Below are 19,289 nucleotides of genomic sequence, written 5' to 3'. Positions count from 1 at the left end.
ATACATACAGCATAGCAACAGTCTGTTTCTATGTGATAATTGGGACATTCTTGTGCACTTTAGTCCATCAAACTTCACCAAAAAGCTTTTCTATTTAACTGCCCTGACATTACATTTATATGGGAAGGGTGTTGGCATCAAAGGACACGCAGCTTCACTAAAAAGCATTCTTTTTTCTTTCATAATCAGCAGCAGTGTTTTTAAAGCTGTATCTAGGACCTACTTTTATTTTTTATATATATATAGCATTGAATATTGACCCAAGTTTTGAGAAATAGCATTGAAAAGCATGGCGGTGACGTGCAAAAGTTTTATCACAACTCACTGTTCATCAGGGATGTCATGCGTGTATTCTGCAAAACACAAACAGACAAATATTGAATGTTCAGCTTGCACCACTGGCCGTATGTGCACTGACTGACACACAGATTGCTGTATGACGTGTGGATCTATGTCATCGCTGCCAGTCAGGCTAAAGGCCAGGGCTTTGATGCTGAGTTAATGATTTATAACTCACTCTCGCCAGTTTGGCTTTGCCAAATTGGTATCTTTATCTAATGAGGCTATACAACATCCATTATGGGGTGTGGAGCTTCTGGAGAGTCTCTTAAGTGTCTATTATGTGTGTATTTATGTCAAATGCCTCATTTGGGGATAAATGCTGGAAATTTACCAGAGTCATAGTCATCTCACTGGGGACAGAAGTAATATCTTTGGTTTGGTTTCACTGGAACTGCAGTCAACAAAATAAGACATGATTTTCATCTTAATTGAGGTCAAGGGAGATTGTACTTTTTTCCTTCTTCCACAGAATCAGACAAACTCATATTGATCCATTCTTTGTCTCTGTGTACAGTTTGGATCTCTATGGGACCAGATGTAGCTCTGCTCAAAGCTACTGATGAATGAAAATCATTGATGACTACAACATATTAAGCACTCAGCATTGGATGAGTTTGATTTTTCCCTACATATGACTCAACTTGCATACTGATCCCACAGACATCCAATAATTGGGCTAAACTAAAATGTTTTCAACAACACTTAAACATTAAAAGGACATCTGTAATTTGTATCACTCCCTGTGTAAGTAAGAGAAAAGGTACAATTCCCCCCAAAACAAGCTATGCTTTACAGTTTAGGGTCAGGGTGAGTCATGTGGCCTGTTGATTAGGATTAAGGTTTAACTTCTATGGATTGAATGTCACTCAGTATCCTCAAAACTATATGTTAAACTGGTGACAAAACAATCTTATCTGCAGGCCTAATCAGTAAATGTTCTGTAGTAAAGCTGCAATGATTAATCAATTGGTCAACTGACAGAAAATGAATAGTGTCACACATGATGCAACCCTATTCTGGAGCTTTCGATCGTATGATATGATCTTCATTAACAGATGGAGTTTGCTAATGTGTGTAAACATACATGTGCATGTCACTGCATTAAAATTCTTTAATAATGTATGGAAGTTTATTAAGTACATTATGGGAGTGGAAGCTGTTCACTGTATGTGATTGAAGAGATAAATGCTATGAATCAGCAAACATGGTAAAATTAAGTATGATTGTGTGGTGTAGTGCAACACAAACCAAGCCATTTCATACATTTCATACAAGATTTTTATTAAAAAATATTCAAAACCGTTTCAAAAATACTTTCTATAACATTTAAAAATACATTACTATTATAGCTGAAATAACTCACAAAAATGAGTTTGTTATCGTCCTTAAAGTGAGGTTTAACACAGCAACTGTAAGCAAACATTAATTTGCTAGACTCTTGTGTTAATGTTGTTTGTCCTTTTCCAGGATTCTGAAACAATTATAATGATCTTACTTTGCTATATTCAAAACATGAGTCTTTGTAAGTGCCACTGGGCATTGTGGATAGTGCTTTCACTTAGTGTCACACAGTGTTCACAGACTTCAGAGTCCAATTGACACTAATGACAATTTCCCATTGATCTCTTAGGTGTCTCCTGATGATCACTTGGCAATAAGCACCTGAGTAAAGTTTTTTTGATCCTGGAAGAGACTACTCTGCACTCCCATTTTATAAGTCTTTATAATCTGAGTTTGTTGTTCACACTCCCTTTTTGTTTTGCAGGCCCAGAGCTCCGTTCACGCAGTATGGGATGATACTGACGGTGACCAGAGGCACAGTGGCGCTCTTACAGAAGGACAGCAGGTAGAAGAGGGCTGCGGTGTGCGTGGGAGGCTTGAAGGAGTCAAACAGGTGCAGCAGGACCAGAGAGCTGATGATGCAGCCTGCTTTGACCAACGTGCTGCTGCTCTTCTTGGTCTCGGTGTAGAGGGAGGAGTGCAGGCCCAGGCCCAGGCCAAACAGGGTACCCATGTTGCGCAGGAGGCTGGCGAAGGGTGTGGTGTCCAGGTGGACCCACTCGGCCTTCACGCACCACTTCTGGGCTTTCTCAAGGGTCCACAGCAGGTCCACACCCACAGCCTTGAGCAGCAGGTAGAAGCCGACGGCGAAGGAAGTCAAGAAGAGGGTTGTGTAGAAGTACTTCTTCATGCTGGCGCTGTAGATCCACTGAGTTCTGTTGAAGGCTTCAGCCACTATCATACCTAAGATCCATTGAAACACATTGGAAAGCCCAGGTGAACATTTTGTGCTACAGCACAGGCTTAATAATTGGACTTAGTCTATTGTTAATAAGATATCCAATCACACACTGAAAGAATGTATTAAAAATTTCCATACTGACCCGTGATAACACCAGCAATGACCTGGTGGGGGAAGTGGGCAGCGATGAAGACTCTTGAGAGACAGACACACACCTGGACTCCCCAGAACAGTGTCCACAGAATGGCCTTCAAATACCTATCAAAATACAAATTCAGACAACTTAGATTATTTCTCTTTTTGTAAATCCAAAACACAGGGTGCAACACTTGATTTAAATCGGTCTGGTCTTTTCTGGTAATGCCCCAGAACAAGCAAGTAAAACTTTTAAAGCAATATAACAAATGACACAGTCCCGCTTTGCTTATCATGGGAACTTCAAGCTACCTGGACGTCAAAACAACTCATTAACAGTCCCCCCTTTCTAAGCATTCGTTTTCAGAAGTCAATGATCAACCGCAACACAGAACAGATAGAGTGTCCAAAGTGATAAGCTCTGGACAGAAGAAAAGGGTAAACACCACCGACATCAATGCAGACAAGCGAACAAAACCAAAGATTTACGAAGAGTTCTTGGACTCACCATTCTTTGTTGGCAGATTTCTTGCTTCCATATTTCTTCTTGCTGGTCATGATGGCGAGGATCGAGGTCACCAAGGTGTAGTAGACACCTGCAGCTCCCATAGCGTGGCCGGAGGGGCTGCCTGGATGACACAAACAAAGAGGGCAGATATAAGTGTCTGGGTACCCCAAGGAGAGCCTCATCTTCAAGAAAGTAAGGCAAACTACAGCAAGCTGCACTGGGAATTTACTGTTTTTGGTTGTTGTTTCAAAACTTAAATGAGTGAATGAATGAATGAGCAGCAAGCATTTGAACTCATTTTTATGCCTTGTATAGATGCACAGCCTGGATTATAAACTGGGCAGATTGGGCAATTGTCAAAAAGCCAAAAAGCTTCTGTTTTCTTGTCACTGTGTGGCAAGTGGTGTGTGGTAATTTAATTTAATTGTCACTTTGTATTGGGAGTATGCACCATTAAAGTACAATTTCAACTGACATAAAAAGGGCCGGTGATCTTGAGGCCCTGTGTCATATGCTTACATGTGTAATAATTTAATTATGTTTCAATAAATTATCATACAGCAAACCTGAGGCCAAGCAATATTCCAGGAATAATTGTACATCATGTACAGAAAGTGGGAGAAATGGGGGTTAAGAGGGAGCCAGCATCCAAGTAGGTTGCTGGGGTTAGGATTAGGGTTATTTCTCACCTGGTCCTGTCTCACAGGTCATGGGGTACTGCTCAATGTGAGGAGCAACAGAGTTTGCATAATAAGGCGCCTCATGGACCCACCAGTAAGGCCTCTCCCCGAACAGAATCCTGAAGATGACAACAGAGATATGCACTTCTTTATAATCTAAATTAAACTATTAGGGACATTAGATTTTAGTTATTATGCTCTCAAATTTAAGATTCGAACTCAAAGGTGTACTTTACTCACCATTTGAACACCAAGTTCAGCCAGTCTCCAATCACAGCCACCCAGATGAGCTTAATGCCCACTGATGCCCGCAGGTGAAACCAAAGCGGGAAGAAGATGAAGAAGGTGTTCCTGAGGTCAGCCGCCCAGGACACCCAGAGAAACAGGCCCTGGGCATCCTGATAGTTGGTCTGCAGGTAGTGGGTGCTGCTCACCCCAAAACCCTGTATGGCGTCCATTATAGCGGTTAGCATCTTAGCTCTTCAGTCTGCTGATGTGTGAGCCAGTTAGACAAACTGTTGCTATCAGTGACACAGCCGGTTGTTTTTATACCAAGGGACCCACTGCCTAAACGCATGCTCACGCTGATCTTTGGACCTTGCACATGTGTAATAAAATACTGGGAGTCAGGAGAGTTTGGGAGGTTTGTCACACAAACAAGTTGAAAAGATAGCAGGAAAACAAAACGTCAATTGGTATCTTTCTCACTCAACTACTGTACGTAGCACAGAGACAGGAAGTCTGTTGACCAATTGTTAGGCCTATCTTTCACAATTGTTACCTAAATTAAATCAATCACACGACATCCTACAGAGTGAAATTTGCTTTCCATTGAGCTGCAAAATTATTTTTAAATATCAGCTATTTTTTCCTCATGTCTTAGAACAAATAACAACTCCACAGTACTTTGGTTTAGACTAAAACTAAGTCCAATGATTTTTCACACTATTTGTCTCACCCATGCGGCCACTAAGTAATAATTTGTCAGTTATGTAATTGTGTTTCTTGATGATTTGGTGAAAACATCTCAGTGGTCGGAATGATGGAGTAACCCATTTGTAGGTTACATAAGGAGATCAATGATTAAATGATTGAGTTCAGACTGAGTAGAAGCTGGGGAGATAGTCGGTGATAAAACAGAAAAAGGTGATTGGCTGATTGTAGGTTGTGCACAAGTTACTCCTCTGTAATGACAGGGAGATCTGGCAGGGAAGTCCCCACAGATGAGCTCGTATTTCATCTTGTTTTGAGGGAACTTGACACGTTTATGATGAAAATGGCATCACTCAAGCTCAAGTTCAAGAAAAAATATGACTGTCCATGGGACACAGAGGATAAATTGTGGGCCAAGATCAATTGATTTCACAAGCAACTGGCTTGACGTCAAAACAGAAGTTACTTCATTTTCATGATCAGAGAGAAAAAAGAGGTTTCCTAGAAATCTGTGATCTGTCAGAGGGGCGGTAGGTGATTTCTGTAATGATGGATTTTAGGGTTCTCAGGGGTGTAAAGGTTAAGGAAGCTGTCTGCACTGTCCCAAAGGCAAACAAATTTGCTACCTTTGAGTAAAGTCCGATGTGGATCTCACACACAGACAGACTGGACTGCCTGAGAGAGCTTGGCAGCAACCTAACTGACAAAAAACCAGAAAACACTCAAGATTCAGTGCATCATCCTTAGGCAGAGGTCTGGGTCGTGATATCATGGATCTTCTCCACAGCTGGGGGGTTGAGCTGGCGGTCCATCTGCAGACCAAATACAGCAGGTATGAGGGCTTGTTTAGCCTGGCGTCCACAGTGGCCGATCTGCACACCACCTTCTTCTGCTGGTTCCCAATCTGGTTCCACCTGCGGAGGGACACGGGGCTCAGGCTCATCTGGGTGGCTGTCATCGGAGACTGGCTCAATCTGGTCCTGAAATGGTAATCTGTTGAACTCTCGAAGTAATGGTAAACACAAAATTAAAACACACGCAAAATGAGAGAACTGTTGTATTTTGAGTTTCTTGGTCTTTCCATGAAAGGGTTCTTTTTGGGGAGAGGCCATACTGGTGGGTTCATGAGACCCGCTTTTATCGAGCAGGACTGGCCCCTTCTCTACAGCAGTTCCCCATCACATGTGAGACTGGACCAGGTACAGTTCATAGAAGACCTGTAGTAGATTACTATTGCAGTTCATTGTCTTTCCTTGAGGAACTTAATGATTTTGTCTGGAAGACTGATTAGATTGATCTGGTATAATGAACTACTAACCTTGTTAATACTTCAGTACATCATTGCCAGATAATATTTATAGTGTTTGATACGTGCACATGACTTTCTTTGAATGAATATGATCTCAGACATGATAACTTGGTTATAAACACCAGTACCTTTGTCCTTATGTAGTTTTTTTTCTAAATTTTAGAAGACAGTTCAGTTTGGACAGCAGTGTTTCAATAGTTTAGCGATCACATCTGCTCCAGTTTCCTTTACTGTGTACACACGCCTGTGTACATATGTGATTTCAGTGTTATCGTCATAATTCCTGGTTGTGTATTCACTGTGCGCTTAGAAATGACTGCACATGTGATTTCAGGTTAGGCTTAGAGTCAAGTTAGAGCACTTCTGTCTAGTGCTCTTTCTTATTGCACTTAAACCAGTTCAGCTATGTGAGAATTTGTACCAGTCAAAGTCCTCTAATGCTTGATTGTCTTGACTCACATGTAAGTTGCTTTGGATAAAAAACAGACATTTAACAACTACTCAAGTTTATTTAATACAATTTAATAATTTTAACACTAAAATAGGATATTATATCCACAGTAAATCTGTACAGCAAATTATGTGGCCTGTATTTCTTGTAACTTATATACTGTATCTCTGAAGATGAAGCCAATGGAGTTAATAAACTGGGAGAATAAGCTTTAAACTGTTCCTCACAGGAAGTCCTTCAGGTCACGCTATGGGTGCTGCAGGGGTCTGGTATGTGATGGTAACAGCGCTACTCACTGTTGCGACAGAGAAGAAATGTCCTCCGTTACTATACAAGTGAGTCCTTGGCAAAACAATCATCAATTTCTTTGGTGTAAAATAAAACTATTATCTTCAAATGTAATTTTACTGTTCTCTGATCCTCTGGGGCGCAATGCAATCACATTCAGTAGCCTATTCACTCTGTCAGATTCTTGCAAATAAATTTGTGGACACTAATGGGCCTGGTAGAGCTGGTGGTCTGCGTGTCCAGGGTCTACATGGCTGCCCACTTCCCACACCAGGTTATTGCTGGAGTCATCACAGGTTAGTCTTCACAGATAATTCAGCAAGAATTCAATATTGATACATTTTATGATAATGAACATCTGGTTTTTGTGAAGATTTAAATTGGCTTCCCTTTTCATACACATAATATTTGGAAAACAGAGTTTGGGGATGTAGTCAGGTAAGATTTAGATTAAAAACAAAAACATAATCATGTTAGGCCAGAAATATAAACTATAATCATATAAGTTAAAGTTTCTAATTCAGAAGAGACAGTGTGGCCACTGTTTGATTGACCCTCTTATCTATTTTTTATCAGGTGTAGTAGTAGCTGAGGCTGTCTCCAAGGTGAAGTGGATCTACTGTGCAAGCATGAAGAAATACTTCTTCATTACCCTTTTCTTGACCTCCTTCGCTGTGGGCTTCTACCTCCTGCTCAAGGCTCTGGGTGTGGACCTGCTGTGGACCATGGAGAAAGCCCAGAAGTGGTGCGTGAGAGCTGAGTGGGTCCACATGGACACCACTCCCTTCGCCAGCCTCCTGCGTAACATGGGCACCCTGTTTGGCCTGGGCCTGGGCCTGCACTCCCCCCTCTACAACGGCACCAAGAATAAGAACACAAGTGCCACTTTCAAGATGGGATGTATTATTGTCTCCCTATTCCTGCTTCAGCTGTTGGATGGATGGACATTTTCCTCTGAAAACCACATGACTTTCTATTGCCTGTCTTTTGGTAAAAGTGTGGTTGCACTTTTAATCCCCACAACCCTGGTGCCATGGGCTCTCTGCTGGATTTGCAAGGAAAAGAGAGAAGACAAGAACTTGTGATTTAGGACCAACTTCTTGTTTAGGGTCAATCATCAGTTCAATTTTTTTATACATACTTGGATTGTTTTCTGCCACATTTATGACACTAGGACATGTAGACTTTTAGGACTGGCCTGGATATGAGTTCCTTAAAAGGAAAATGAAAAAGTTTTGGAAGATAAACTTTGCTTTCTTGCTGAGAGTTAGATGAGAAGATCGATACCACTATTATGTTTATGTGCTAAATATAAAGCTCCAGCCAGCAGCTACGTAGCTTAGTTTAGCATAAAGACTGAAAACAGAGGGAAACAAGCGGTAGTCAGCAAAATTTGTTACCTTCAAACAAAGCCAGGCTAGCTGTTTTCTAGCAGTTTTATTCTAAGCTAAGCTAATCGTCTCCTGGCTCAGGTTTTATGCGTAACACACAAACATGAAAATGATATTAATCTTCTTCAATCTTAAGTATCTGTTTGAAAGTGAAGTGCATATTCAAAAATATCAATTTCTTTAAAATGCATACATTTGCAAATGTCTGTTTACTGTTAAATCCTGTTAGATCAAACTGCTGATCTTATAACCTCTCGGAAAATCAAATTATGGTTGTTTATTTTTGTCTGCTTTCAAGCTCTTTGAATGTTGACAAGTCTATTTGCTTCGGAAGACATTATTTGAAAGAAGACGAAGGCCCACTTTCTTCGCAGGGTCCTTCAATATCAGCATGAAAATACACATGTAAATGAATATTTTTATAAAAATGTAGGTAGCACTTCAGTGCTTTTTCAGTTCAATGATTAATAAATGATGGAACGAAAATATTGTTTGCAGTTTGAATAAAAAAAGATTTTATAACCATTTTCTTTCTATAAAGAGAAGTGCTTGTTTTAGATGTGCTGCGTTGCCCTCAGTCAGTCAGTTTTCTCAGAATGTTTCCAACTGATACTGATTAATTTTCTGGCAGGAACAGCCAAATTAAATATTAACTCGAGCATGCTCCATTCACTCGGCAGTCCCACATAGTGACGCTGTCTTTCACGACAGCCATGAGCTTTCAAATGAGACATGGAGGGTCAAGGGGCAGAATGCAATGCAGGCACCACGTGTGTCCCATGCATACGGCTTTAAAAGTGGTACATTGTTCAGGCGACATATCAAAGGATCTTGAGATGTGTGTTACTGAGATCAGCAGGATTGCGGAGACCACTATCACATTTTAAGAGACATACTGTGCAACCCTGCTCATTAGATTTTAAAACTAGTGAGTCACCTAAAGTAACTGGAGTAGAAGTGATAAAAAAGTAGGAAAATGATGCCCTATATAATTAGAGATCATCACAGGACTTTTCAACAGTGGTGGAAGAAGTATTCAGATCCTTTACTTAAGTTAAAGTACCAATACAGAAATGTAAAAATACTCCATTACAAGTAAAAGTCTTGCATGCAAAATCCTACTTAAGTGAAAGTACACAAGTATTAGCAGCAAAAAATAGTTTAAGTATTGCAGTAAAAGTACATAAGTATTATGAGCTTGATGTAGTTAAGTATTGCAGTAAAAGTAGTGGTTTGGTTCCTCTGACTGATATATTATTATATATGACATCATTAGATTATTAATACTGAAGCATCAGTGTTCGAGCAGCATGTTACTGTTGTAGCTGCTGGAGGTGGAGCTAGTTTCAACTACTTCATATACAGTTAGCTAGTTTAGTCCAGTGGTTCCTAACCTAAGGGTCGGGCCCCTCTAAGTTCACCAGATGAATCTGAGAGGTCGTGAGATGATTAATGGGAGAGGAAAGAAGAAAAAACAAAGTTCTGATACACAAATCTGTTTTCAGTTTTTGGACTTTTTCTCTATTCATTGATTTTTGGTGAAATATTGGATCATTTGCACATTTATTGAAATGAAACCATGTGAGAAGTTTAGAGGGAAAAATCACTATTTGGTGGAGCTGTTAACACCTCATGGACATCTGAAATGTGACCCCGACTACACACTGCTTTTTGTAAGATGTCAAAGCCAAAAAGGTCGGAAACCACAACAATGTGTTGTATTTTAAAAGCTTGTTATATTATCCATTGTGTCAAATCTTCATCTGAAAAGTAACTAAAGCTGTTAAATAAATGTAGTGGCGTAGAAAGTACAAAATTTCCCTCTGATATGTAGTAGAGTGGAAGTATAAAGTCCCATCAAATGGAAATACTCAAGTAAAATACAAGTACCTCAAAATTGTACTTAAATACAGTACTTCAGTAAATTTACTTAGTTACTTTCCACCACTGGTTTTCAAAACATCAAAATTTAGCTTTTCATCACTTACAAATTTATATATACAATGACATATTGTCATCCTAGTTTACAAATAGAAAGAGCTCAGTGGACAGGGACCAGGTGGGAGAGAAATGTGAGACCTGTATTATGACATAATGTGGCCTTGTGACATTTCCCACAAGCAAATCCCATGTCTCCTTTCTGACCATCTTATCTCTGACAGCCCTCATAACACCTTTCTGTTACTTATCTATATCCATATCTATATCTATATGGGGCTGCTCTATATGGGCAGGCTACACTGTGGGTGTGTAAGACAGACAGGCTGGTGGGGACAGACAGCAGTGACTGCGTCAGGAACATCAGTTTATATTTATGACAGTTCAGTATGAGTTCAGATTGGTTGTTTTTCTCAGTTATGATGTACAGATCATGATGTATCACTGCTGTCTCATGTGGAAAAACAAAACAAAACAATTAATCCCAGTGTAGGAGAGAATGTCAGAGTACACATAATGTAGTGCACATTAGTGGAAACTAAGGTGAAAGCCTGCATTGATTGAAAATGCTGCCAGAATGGTGCAGTTCAGGGAAAACAGGTGAGAGCAAGTTTGCATTTAGAAACAAAACAGCTGACTGGCAAGAGTTGGATGTTGAAACTTCCCATAAGCACATGATCTCCACAGGGTAGTACGTTTAATTTACAAAAAAACGAAACAAAAATTTTATAAAAATGCAGATCAAACCAGCGGTTCTAAAGTTTCTAAAAAAGGCAGGTTGGGACAGCTTGTCTTATGAGTTAATGAATGATTTCTCCTCTAAACTTCTCACTGTTTCATTTGAATAATTATTTGAGGCTCAAAGATGTAAAACTCTCTGATATTTATATAATTCACAAAAAAGATTAGAGATTAGAGAAAAGTCAAATAACGTATACATTTGTTTCTCCTTCTGTCCTCTCCCATTAATCATCTCACGACTCCTCAGATTTATCTGGTGACCCTTTGGAGGGGCCTGACCCCTAGGTTGGGAGCTGTCGTAACTATGGTAGATAAATTAACTCCACCTCAACCCACTACAGCAGTAAAATGTTACTTACACAATGATGCAAAAATAATCTAATGATGTCATATATAATGACGTTAACGAAAGGATTCATTCTTCTGCGGAACAAGAACTTTCACTTTTGATCATTTGAGTCTATTTTGCTGATAATATTTAACTTTGAATGAGGGACTTTTACTTTTTTGCAGTGGAGTAGTTTTACATTGTTTTATTAGAACTTTTACTTAAGGAAAGCGCCTATCTTTTTGTGATTTAGCTTTAACTGATATGGCAGATCATGTAAGATGATTAGATTTGTCACTCTGAACATTTAAAGTTAATGTGGACCAGGGCAAAAAAGTTAAAAAAAAAAAAAAAAAAAAAGCCAAACAAACAAAAAAAACCCAGGTTTCACAATAAAATTCACATGAAACCTATGATCTTGGCCAGTTCAGCCACATTTTTTTTTTTAAAAAGTTGAGCAACTATATTCCCAAAACAGGATCCAAATGGCTAAAACTCAGATTGTTTATTTTGGTCAAGGTTTCAGATATACTGCCACATTCAGAAGACCAAATTATAATCAATCAGATTTTCTAGGTGGGCTCTCAAAAATCAAAACATTACTCATTGAATAAAATTGAAGTTCTTTCTCTATTTTGTGCAGAACTACATTAGCATAAGTTGTAAAGAGTTATTTAAATACAAATGCATACTTCTTCATCCCAGCACTCATGTCAATGCTGTTATTTTTTGACCAGCTGCTAACAGATTATAAGTGGTAGATAGATGCCACAGTGACACCTGCAGGTCAAAATACAGTACTGCAGGTATTTAATGTCTTAAACACAAACTTGTTAATGAGTGTCTCCATCTATGCATTAAAAAATTAAACTAAAACTGTTATCTGATAATTGAAAAGCAACTGTGCAAAAAACATGCAGAAAAATCAAAAACTTATTATCAAAAATGTTTTTATTTAATAGAATCAATGCCTCAACATAAGAGATGCTTTGGGGACTTATGGATTTTCTCTGAAAACCATTAAGTCATTGTGGAGGTAACACCTGTTTAATATTCATATTTATTACTATCACTATCATGTAATGTATAACATTCAGTGGAAAAAAAGGCTTTCTTGTTGTGTTGCCTATAAAAAAAAAAAAATAAAATAAAAAAAAACATCCTCCAGATGTAGCTGGTGTCTCAAGACTTCATTAAAAATTTAAAGACATTCGTCAAGCAGTGGGCATGAAACAAACCAACTCACTCTGAATTCTTTTAAGAGCTACAAATGAAACCATTTCACAAAGATCTGAGGACAAAATGTTTAATTAAAATTAAAAAATACATAACGATTTTTGCTGTCTATGATCTGTCTCTCAATTTTTGAGAGAATAATTATGTTTTTCAAAAGGGTTTAAAACAGGAAAAATATTTTACAATTAAAACAAAAACATGTGCATTGTGTCCATCTATGGAAGCTATGTTTTTGTACTGGACTGTATTGATTGTACTGAAGTAGGTGAATGTCTAGTTGTAGTCCTGTGGACCAGGGCCAGGCTACTGTAGCTCAACAGCTATGGCAGGGAGACGGGGGAGGGGGGGCGGATATGAGGGGGTGGACGCTCTGATGGCTGGATGAACATCAGTACAACGCGTCAGCATTACTGCTTCGTGGCCTCTTGATCTTCTCAATGTTCTTCAGGATCATGTCATGTAACGTTACCTAAGAAAGTAGAAAAAGAAAGTATTGCATTTATCAGTATGATTGTGCAAAAGCAAAACTTGTCTATTAGTCCAATTAAAACTTGAATAAATGGTGATAAGAGAAATAAAGACCATGACATACGTATTGATTTCTGAGCTCCGATACTATGATCTTCAGACTGATGTATTCCTTCTCATCAATCTCCGTTACTGTGCGCCGATAGTCCTCCTAATAAGAGAGAAAGTTGAATCATTCATTGTTCAGTTTCATTCTGCATCTCCATTTAAATATATCAGCCTTGCACAGTGAATATAAAAAAAGTCCACACAGCTTTTTTTACTTTTACTACTTTGTGGCTTGAAATGACCTCTTAAAGAGTTTTTAGATTTAAAGTAACCCACAAAACTGCATGATTTATGAACACATACAATATTTAAGAATCAAAAAGGTAACATGATGGTGAAAATGCTGCAAATTTCTGGCCTGTATTGAAATGGAGAGGTCAAACAGCTTTGGCGGCCTCTGGTGGCACCATTTTCATCAAACGACAACCATGTGTTTTTTTTTTTTTTTTCCTTTCTTTGTACGTTTGTAGTCTCACCCATCAGTCAAAACACAGATTCCTGCATAGTGATATTCATGTCTTGCCTTTTTATTTCTGGAAGTGTGCCTTTGTTTGTTTAATTTGAACTTCTTTCGGTTGTCATTCCGGGCCACATAATGGATACTTCTGAGGACTTCCACTGGTCTTGTCAGTACATTCTACTTTATTTTTAGCCATGTTAGCAGCATGGCTCTAAGAATGGCAATGTAGGTCAGTCCACCACTTTGGTCCAGATTGAAATGTCTCATAAATCACTGGATGGACTGCCATGAAATTTTGCACAAACATTCATTGTCCCCAGAGGATGAAGCCTACTGAGCTTGACATTTGTGTTTTTTTATTAAAATTTTAACAAATATTGTATAGATTGCCATTAACTGTGGCACAGACATCCATGGTCCCTTGAGAATGAATTGTGATCATTTTGGTGAACCTTTAACTATTTATGTGGCGCCACCATCTGGTCAGACTTTTTTATTTGTCCAATATTTTATTTATGACTAAATCATTGAAGAACTAAATGATATTTTCATCAGCCTCAGCTGTGCTTAACATCAGCATGTTAGCATGCTGACGTTAGCATTTAGCTCAAAGCACTGCTGTGCCCAAGTGTAGCCTCACAGAGCTGCTAGCCTGGCTTTACACCTGCTGTGATAGTTTTACATAATATTTACTTACCACATGTGGATATTTTGCTATTTTAGAAACCAGCTTTGCCCTTGTGATGTAGTATCTAGAAGTAAAGAAGACAGAAAAACCTGTACTGAAGCAGACTTTTAAATTTCAAAGACACAAACAAGTAAATAAGCTAACAGCAAAGGGAGCTCATTTAGCACCAGTTTGATGCCCTGCTGTGTATTATGTACATGATGGTTAGGACTTCTACAAACCTTGATATCTGGTCGAGGTAAGATGCCGCCTCTCCTTCAACTGTTCTGAGTTCAGCGACCGTCTCCTCCTGGATTGAAACGCCAAAGTTGTTGCCATCCTCTATCCTGGGGATGAGCAGCTGGACCCACATTTTGACCTAAATTTTTTAAAAAAAAGAAGAAGAAAACTGCTTAGAAAAAGGAGAGAGCAACATCTGGGATACAATCAGTCAAGTCAAGATGTACAATAGTCTTAGCCACACAACACTTGCAGTAACTGTCTGGGAAGGTCTTTATTTGTCAAACACATATATTTACAGCTGTAACGCCACAGTTCATGTCTTGGCAGTCATGTAGGGTTAACTGTTGATTTTTCTGAAAGCACTATAACATTACTGAGATAAACCACTGATGCATGAGTCCGGTCCTTGCTTAAAGTGTGAGACATTACTTACTGTGTTACATTTCTCTATGAGCGTCCTGATCTCTGGTTTGACCTTTTCAATGAGATCGACAAGGTTTGCGTTGCTCTTCATCATCCCTCCAGGCATGACGAAAACCTTGGTGCCGGTCACTGGATGACAGGGGGAAGGAGCAAAAGGAGGGTAGAAGAATTAAGCGTCAAACATAAAAGGATCCGGAGTGATTGTCATGTTTAAAGGATGCCATACACATAAAACTGTAAGATATCTTTAAATGGAACTTGTTTATCTTGCAACAAAAGCAAAACTTGTTTACATAATGTGGGGTGAATGATAGTCATGGCACTACTCGTATACAAACACAGGGAGGCCACACAACAGTAACTCACAGCACGACAACTCTTGACCTTGGTTCATACTTAAAATTGTGTCTGTCTAACAACTAGGATCCTATAACTCTTATACTCACCCTTGTCCTCCCCACCTCCATCCTCCAGCTTTCGCTTTTTGGCGTTTTGCTGTGAAACAAACAAAAAAAAAAAAGGATTAAGGACCATTTCTCACATCTACTCTGCACACAGTATTTATTCTAAGCCTTCAATGAGGATTTAAATATAGTTTATAATGGAGCCTCACCGCTTCTAGTCCGTCATGGAGGTTTGAGAGCAGGATGGGGTCTGGCACTGTCAGGTTTATCTCCGAGTGAATCTCCTTCAGTTCAGTGATGTTTATGATTGGATCCTGAAAAACAACAATGATACCAACTGTACTATTTTTCTCTACAAATGATGCTTTGTGATGGCTATATGACGATATATGTATGTATGTATGTATGTATGTATGTGTGTATATATGTATGTGTATGTGTGTGTATATGTATGTGTATATATATATATATATATATATATATATATATATATATATATATACATACATACACACACACACACATATACACATGTATATATATACACTATACATATACATATATATGGTGAGACGATGTTAACAGTCAGATATTTACACTTGCACATCAGTAACAGGACTACTTTATGACACTACTGGGTTTCTGTATCAATGTCATTGAGTGCTTTGTCAGGTATGTAGCATATTGGCTTAGCAGAAACCATTTATGGTTATTTTATCCATAAACAGAAAAAAAATCTCATCACGACTGTTAGTAGCTGTTCTGGAGCTTCTGACAGATGTTCTCATTTCCATTTTTTTCAAACATTTCTCAAACTTTTAAGTCAAAAATTAATGAGAAGGAACTTTCTACCTCAACTATCCATACTGAGAAGAAAAAGAAGTTTACTACATCATGATATAGAGGTAACAAAACTACATATACCATGATAGAGGCTTTCATCCATATCACCCACTCCTAACCAGGATGTATACAGATCTAAAACTATAATGTACATTTAGATGAATGAACATGTCACTGACCTTTAGGAAATGATCAAGTTCCAGTAACTTCTTTGGGAAAAAATTTGCGACTAGATCCTCTGCCTGAAAGAGATGCAAATCGTTAAATGGGAATTGCTTGAAAGCCCCCCCCCAAGATATCCAATACTTACTTCTGCAGTGATACGTTCCCTGAAAGCATCAACCTGCAAAAACATAAGACAAGAGTCCAAATATCAGATCATTTGCAAAGCCACTCTTTTTTTTATTTATTTAAATCATTTTTTAATTGAAAGATCAAGAATTCAACATGTAAAATCAATAAATATAGCTGTTTTCTTTCAAACATGACAAAATGTTCTTTAGTTACACAGGACAAGTCATCTGTTTATAAAATCTCATACATTCTTTTATCAGGGTTGTCATATATTGTCCTTGGTTGAGAGCTATTGATTCAAGATAGTTCATGGTATGAACTGTCCAGAAAATACTGAAGCCGGTGAACAACTGAAATGTCATGTGGGGGTTTCTACTGCTGAACTGAAATCTTCTTGGCAGGTGTAAGGCCGACCAGTTGCCACGGCACCAGTTGTGAGAGGGTACTTATCACCTTTCTCCAAAGCTCAACAACAAACACTTCAGGACACTCCTCCACAGTTCGGAGAAAAGAACCCAAAGTTCCATGCAAGCAAAAAGGGCAGTATGGATCTGGTGTCACTTGCATCTGTAGGCTCTATGGCAACGTGGATGTATATTGGCGATTTGGGTTTATAGGAGCACCTGAGAGATTCTTCCAAATTGTGTCCCAATCTAAAATCAAGTCCCAATTCAGAAATATCTCCGAAGCTTTCGTTCCTGGTGTTGGAATATATTTATGGGAATTAAGTTTTATAACTCCACTGAGCTCCTCAGGTGCTCAGTGACCTGGTGGGACCTCTCAAGGTTTCTTGCTCAGTAAAACAAGGTGCGTCTACCGGGAATTGCAAAGTGCCCTTTTGTAAATTCTCACTCAGACAGCCGGCTTTCTCTGGTTCGGGGGAACAACATGTGGAACTCTTTATCCACAGAACTCAAACTAGATCATGAGTGGGAACATTTTAAACTCAAACTGAAACAGCTTTTAAAGAGGTCAGTCATGTAGTCACGAGTGATCTGGTGCTTGATGTTTTATGAATCTTTTATGGTATGTTTGTGAGCTGTTTGTGGTTTGTGCTGCTTTGTATGTGCTTTGTTGTTGAGTTTCATGTTGTGATCTATGTATATGTATTATTGAGTGTTGCTGCTGAGTTTTATGCATTTTAAAAGCCCATCTAGTGCTGGGCATTGCACACTAGCTTAGGCTATAAATGCTGTGGTATGTGGCATAACTTCATGCTATATACTTGTCCTTAAAAATAAACATTAAAGCCCCGCTCCACTCAAAAAGATGTTTGAGCTTCACTGTGCAGAATGATGTATGTGCAGAGTTTGACACTAGAACACTGTTTACACATTCATCTGCTGAAAATGGAAAGTTTCTCTGTGCTCACCAAAAATCTGAGTTAAAGAGGTGGACCTATGAGCATGATTTGTGACATCACAACTATTTTGGAAACAGATCCTGGTCCAATATTCAACATAGACAAGTGTGATGTGGAAACTTGAAGCCTCCAGTGCACAAACACTGAGAATGGACTTGACGAGTGAAGTAGGAGACATCTCGTGTCCCACAGGAAAACTTTTTAAATGATAATATTTGCATATAAATAGATTCAGAATTTTTAATGGAGGAAGAGGAAGTAGATGTAATTTTAACAATTTCTAACAAAGTAGGCTACTAGAACTTTTTGTGGAAAAACCATTGACACAAACAATTATTCAGAGCGGAGTATTTTTATATGTCTGAAAACATGACGGTGAAGTCTGCTTCTGATTTGAGGTTAGGGGGAAAAGTTAAGGGAAACATAAATAATGATATTTAGCAGCTGGTTCTCCATTTTTGCACCACTTACACTTATGAAAAAGTGTACGACATCATAGCAAAAGCTGTAATGCTGTTTAAACCCACTTTCAGATTTGTGAAACCTTTATTCTATTTGTGAGAAATAAAAAAGGGCAATTTCACAGCTTTTTCCCGTCCAGACCACAAACCACTATACCTTTAATGAGTCACAAAACCGAAAGTGGATTTAAACAGCGTTGAGGCTTTTCTTCTTATGTCTAACACTTTTTCACAAGTGTAAGTGGTACAAAAACGGAGAATCAGCCGCCGCTAAATATAATTATATTATCAATATTTATGTCTCAATCTTAACCATTCATCTCGGGGCTTCTTGGTGGTCTTTTAACTCTGACCCCATAGGTTTTCAATTTTGTTGTAGGCTTTACTTCATTAGACTTTAGGTGAGCTAATTGTGGTCTAACCTATCACTCGGGACTCTAGAAATGTGGCTGGCTCATTAGGAAATGTGTGAAAACCGTAATATTTAGCTGGCTTGACGCCGGTTATGTCAACGGCAGCTTGTTGAGTTTGCTAACTTGGCAGGTAAGGCCTTCTTTTTGTGCATGTGCTCCTGTAATGGTGACTGTATTCATCCACATGAGGTTGTAGCAGAAACTTAAGTTCACTCCTCGTGGAGCGTAACGTCGCCGCGACACAGCACCTGTTGGCAGTTTTGACAGGTGTATCGTAACAGGCGGGAAACAAGCCGGTTAGCCGCTATTAGCCGCTGTTAGCCTGGCCTTATCTGATCACATCATGCTACAAAATGTGGCTAACACGCAAGCAAACAAATGGCAACAACAACGCACCAAACACCCGCAACCGGAGTTTCAAAAAGCCAAAACTTACCTTGGTTTTAATTTCATTGTCCACCTTCAGGAGTGAAGACATCTTATGTGATCAAACAGGCGAATAACGATTGTCCCAACTGCATTAACTTCACCTGTAAACGTGTGGCTTCTGCTTACTTCTCAGCCACACTTGTGTTGAGCTTAATGATGACGACAATACCGCGCGACGCTAAAACGCGGTG

General features: G+C 38.9%; 3 protein-coding genes across 3 annotated transcripts; 1 reads left to right on the top strand and 2 right to left on the bottom strand.

Moving 5' to 3' along the window:
- Positions 1 to 1,597: 1,597 nt before the first annotated feature.
- g6pc1a.2 (glucose-6-phosphatase catalytic subunit 1a, tandem duplicate 2) lies at positions 1,598 to 4,435 on the bottom strand. The gene is made up of 5 exons (XM_067576987.1): positions 4,148 to 4,435; positions 3,917 to 4,026; positions 3,228 to 3,348; positions 2,727 to 2,842; positions 1,598 to 2,586 (listed from the first exon to the last, which is right to left on the bottom strand). The coding sequence occupies exons 1-5, from the start codon at positions 4,378 to 4,380 to the stop codon at positions 2,084 to 2,086; spliced, it is 1,083 nt and encodes a 360-aa protein (XP_067433088.1). The 5' UTR covers positions 4,381 to 4,435; the 3' UTR covers positions 1,598 to 2,083.
- Positions 4,436 to 4,821: 386 nt separating this feature from the next.
- Positions 4,822 to 8,804, top strand: g6pc1a.1 (glucose-6-phosphatase catalytic subunit 1a, tandem duplicate 1). Its single transcript, XM_067576988.1, has 5 exons — positions 4,822 to 5,828; positions 5,930 to 6,039; positions 6,830 to 6,935; positions 7,069 to 7,184; positions 7,465 to 8,804. The coding sequence occupies exons 1-5, from the start codon at positions 5,611 to 5,613 to the stop codon at positions 7,971 to 7,973; spliced, it is 1,059 nt and encodes a 352-aa protein (XP_067433089.1). The 5' UTR covers positions 4,822 to 5,610; the 3' UTR covers positions 7,974 to 8,804.
- Positions 8,805 to 12,578: 3,774 nt separating this feature from the next.
- Positions 12,579 to 19,248, bottom strand: psme3 (proteasome activator subunit 3). Its single transcript, XM_067577200.1, has 10 exons — positions 19,106 to 19,248; positions 16,449 to 16,481; positions 16,318 to 16,380; positions 15,505 to 15,609; positions 15,338 to 15,386; positions 14,902 to 15,020; positions 14,468 to 14,604; positions 14,256 to 14,310; positions 13,115 to 13,201; positions 12,579 to 12,991 (listed from the first exon to the last, which is right to left on the bottom strand). The coding sequence occupies exons 1-10, from the start codon at positions 19,145 to 19,147 to the stop codon at positions 12,911 to 12,913; spliced, it is 771 nt and encodes a 256-aa protein (XP_067433301.1). The 5' UTR covers positions 19,148 to 19,248; the 3' UTR covers positions 12,579 to 12,910.
- Between the last annotated feature and the right edge of the window lie 41 nt (positions 19,249 to 19,289).

The sequence above is a fragment of the Thunnus thynnus genome, chromosome 20, assembly GCF_963924715.1.
Source record: "Thunnus thynnus chromosome 20, fThuThy2.1, whole genome shotgun sequence".
Taxonomy (NCBI): Eukaryota; Metazoa; Chordata; class Actinopteri; order Scombriformes; family Scombridae; genus Thunnus; species Thunnus thynnus.
Note: the sequence above shows the minus strand (reverse complement) of the source record. Positions and strands in the feature narration are given on the sequence as shown.

What these genes read in the sequence shown, in the direction of transcription:
- g6pc1a.2 (XM_067576987.1), bottom strand. Translation starts at nt 4,380, where the DNA reads ATGCTAACCGCTATAATGGACGCCATACAGGGTTTTGGGGTGAGCAGC. An exon ending in CTGAACTTGGTGTTCAAATG is followed by an intron (nt 4,027 to 4,147) that starts GTGAGTAAAGTA and finishes TGTCATCTTCAG; the next exon opens with GATTCTGTTCGGGGAGAGGC. An exon ending in AAATCTGCCAACAAAGAATG is followed by an intron (nt 2,843 to 3,227) that starts GTGAGTCCAAGA and finishes GTATTTTGATAG; the next exon opens with GTATTTGAAGGCCATTCTGT.
- g6pc1a.1 (XM_067576988.1), top strand. Translation starts at nt 5,611, where the DNA reads ATGGATCTTCTCCACAGCTGGGGGGTTGAGCTGGCGGTCCATCTGCAG. An exon ending in CACATGTGAGACTGGACCAG is followed by an intron (nt 6,040 to 6,829) that starts GTACAGTTCATA and finishes TGTTCCTCACAG; the next exon opens with GAAGTCCTTCAGGTCACGCT. An exon ending in TGTCCTCCGTTACTATACAA is followed by an intron (nt 6,936 to 7,068) that starts GTGAGTCCTTGG and finishes TCACTCTGTCAG; the next exon opens with ATTCTTGCAAATAAATTTGT.
- psme3 (XM_067577200.1), bottom strand. Translation starts at nt 19,147, where the DNA reads ATGTCTTCACTCCTGAAGGTGGACAATGAAATTAAAACCAAG. An exon ending in TCCATGACGGACTAGAAGCG is followed by an intron (nt 15,387 to 15,504) that starts GTGAGGCTCCAT and finishes TTTGTTTCACAG; the next exon opens with CAAAACGCCAAAAAGCGAAA. An exon ending in TCATAGAGAAATGTAACACA is followed by an intron (nt 14,605 to 14,901) that starts GTAAGTAATGTC and finishes TAAAAAATTTAG; the next exon opens with GTCAAAATGTGGGTCCAGCT.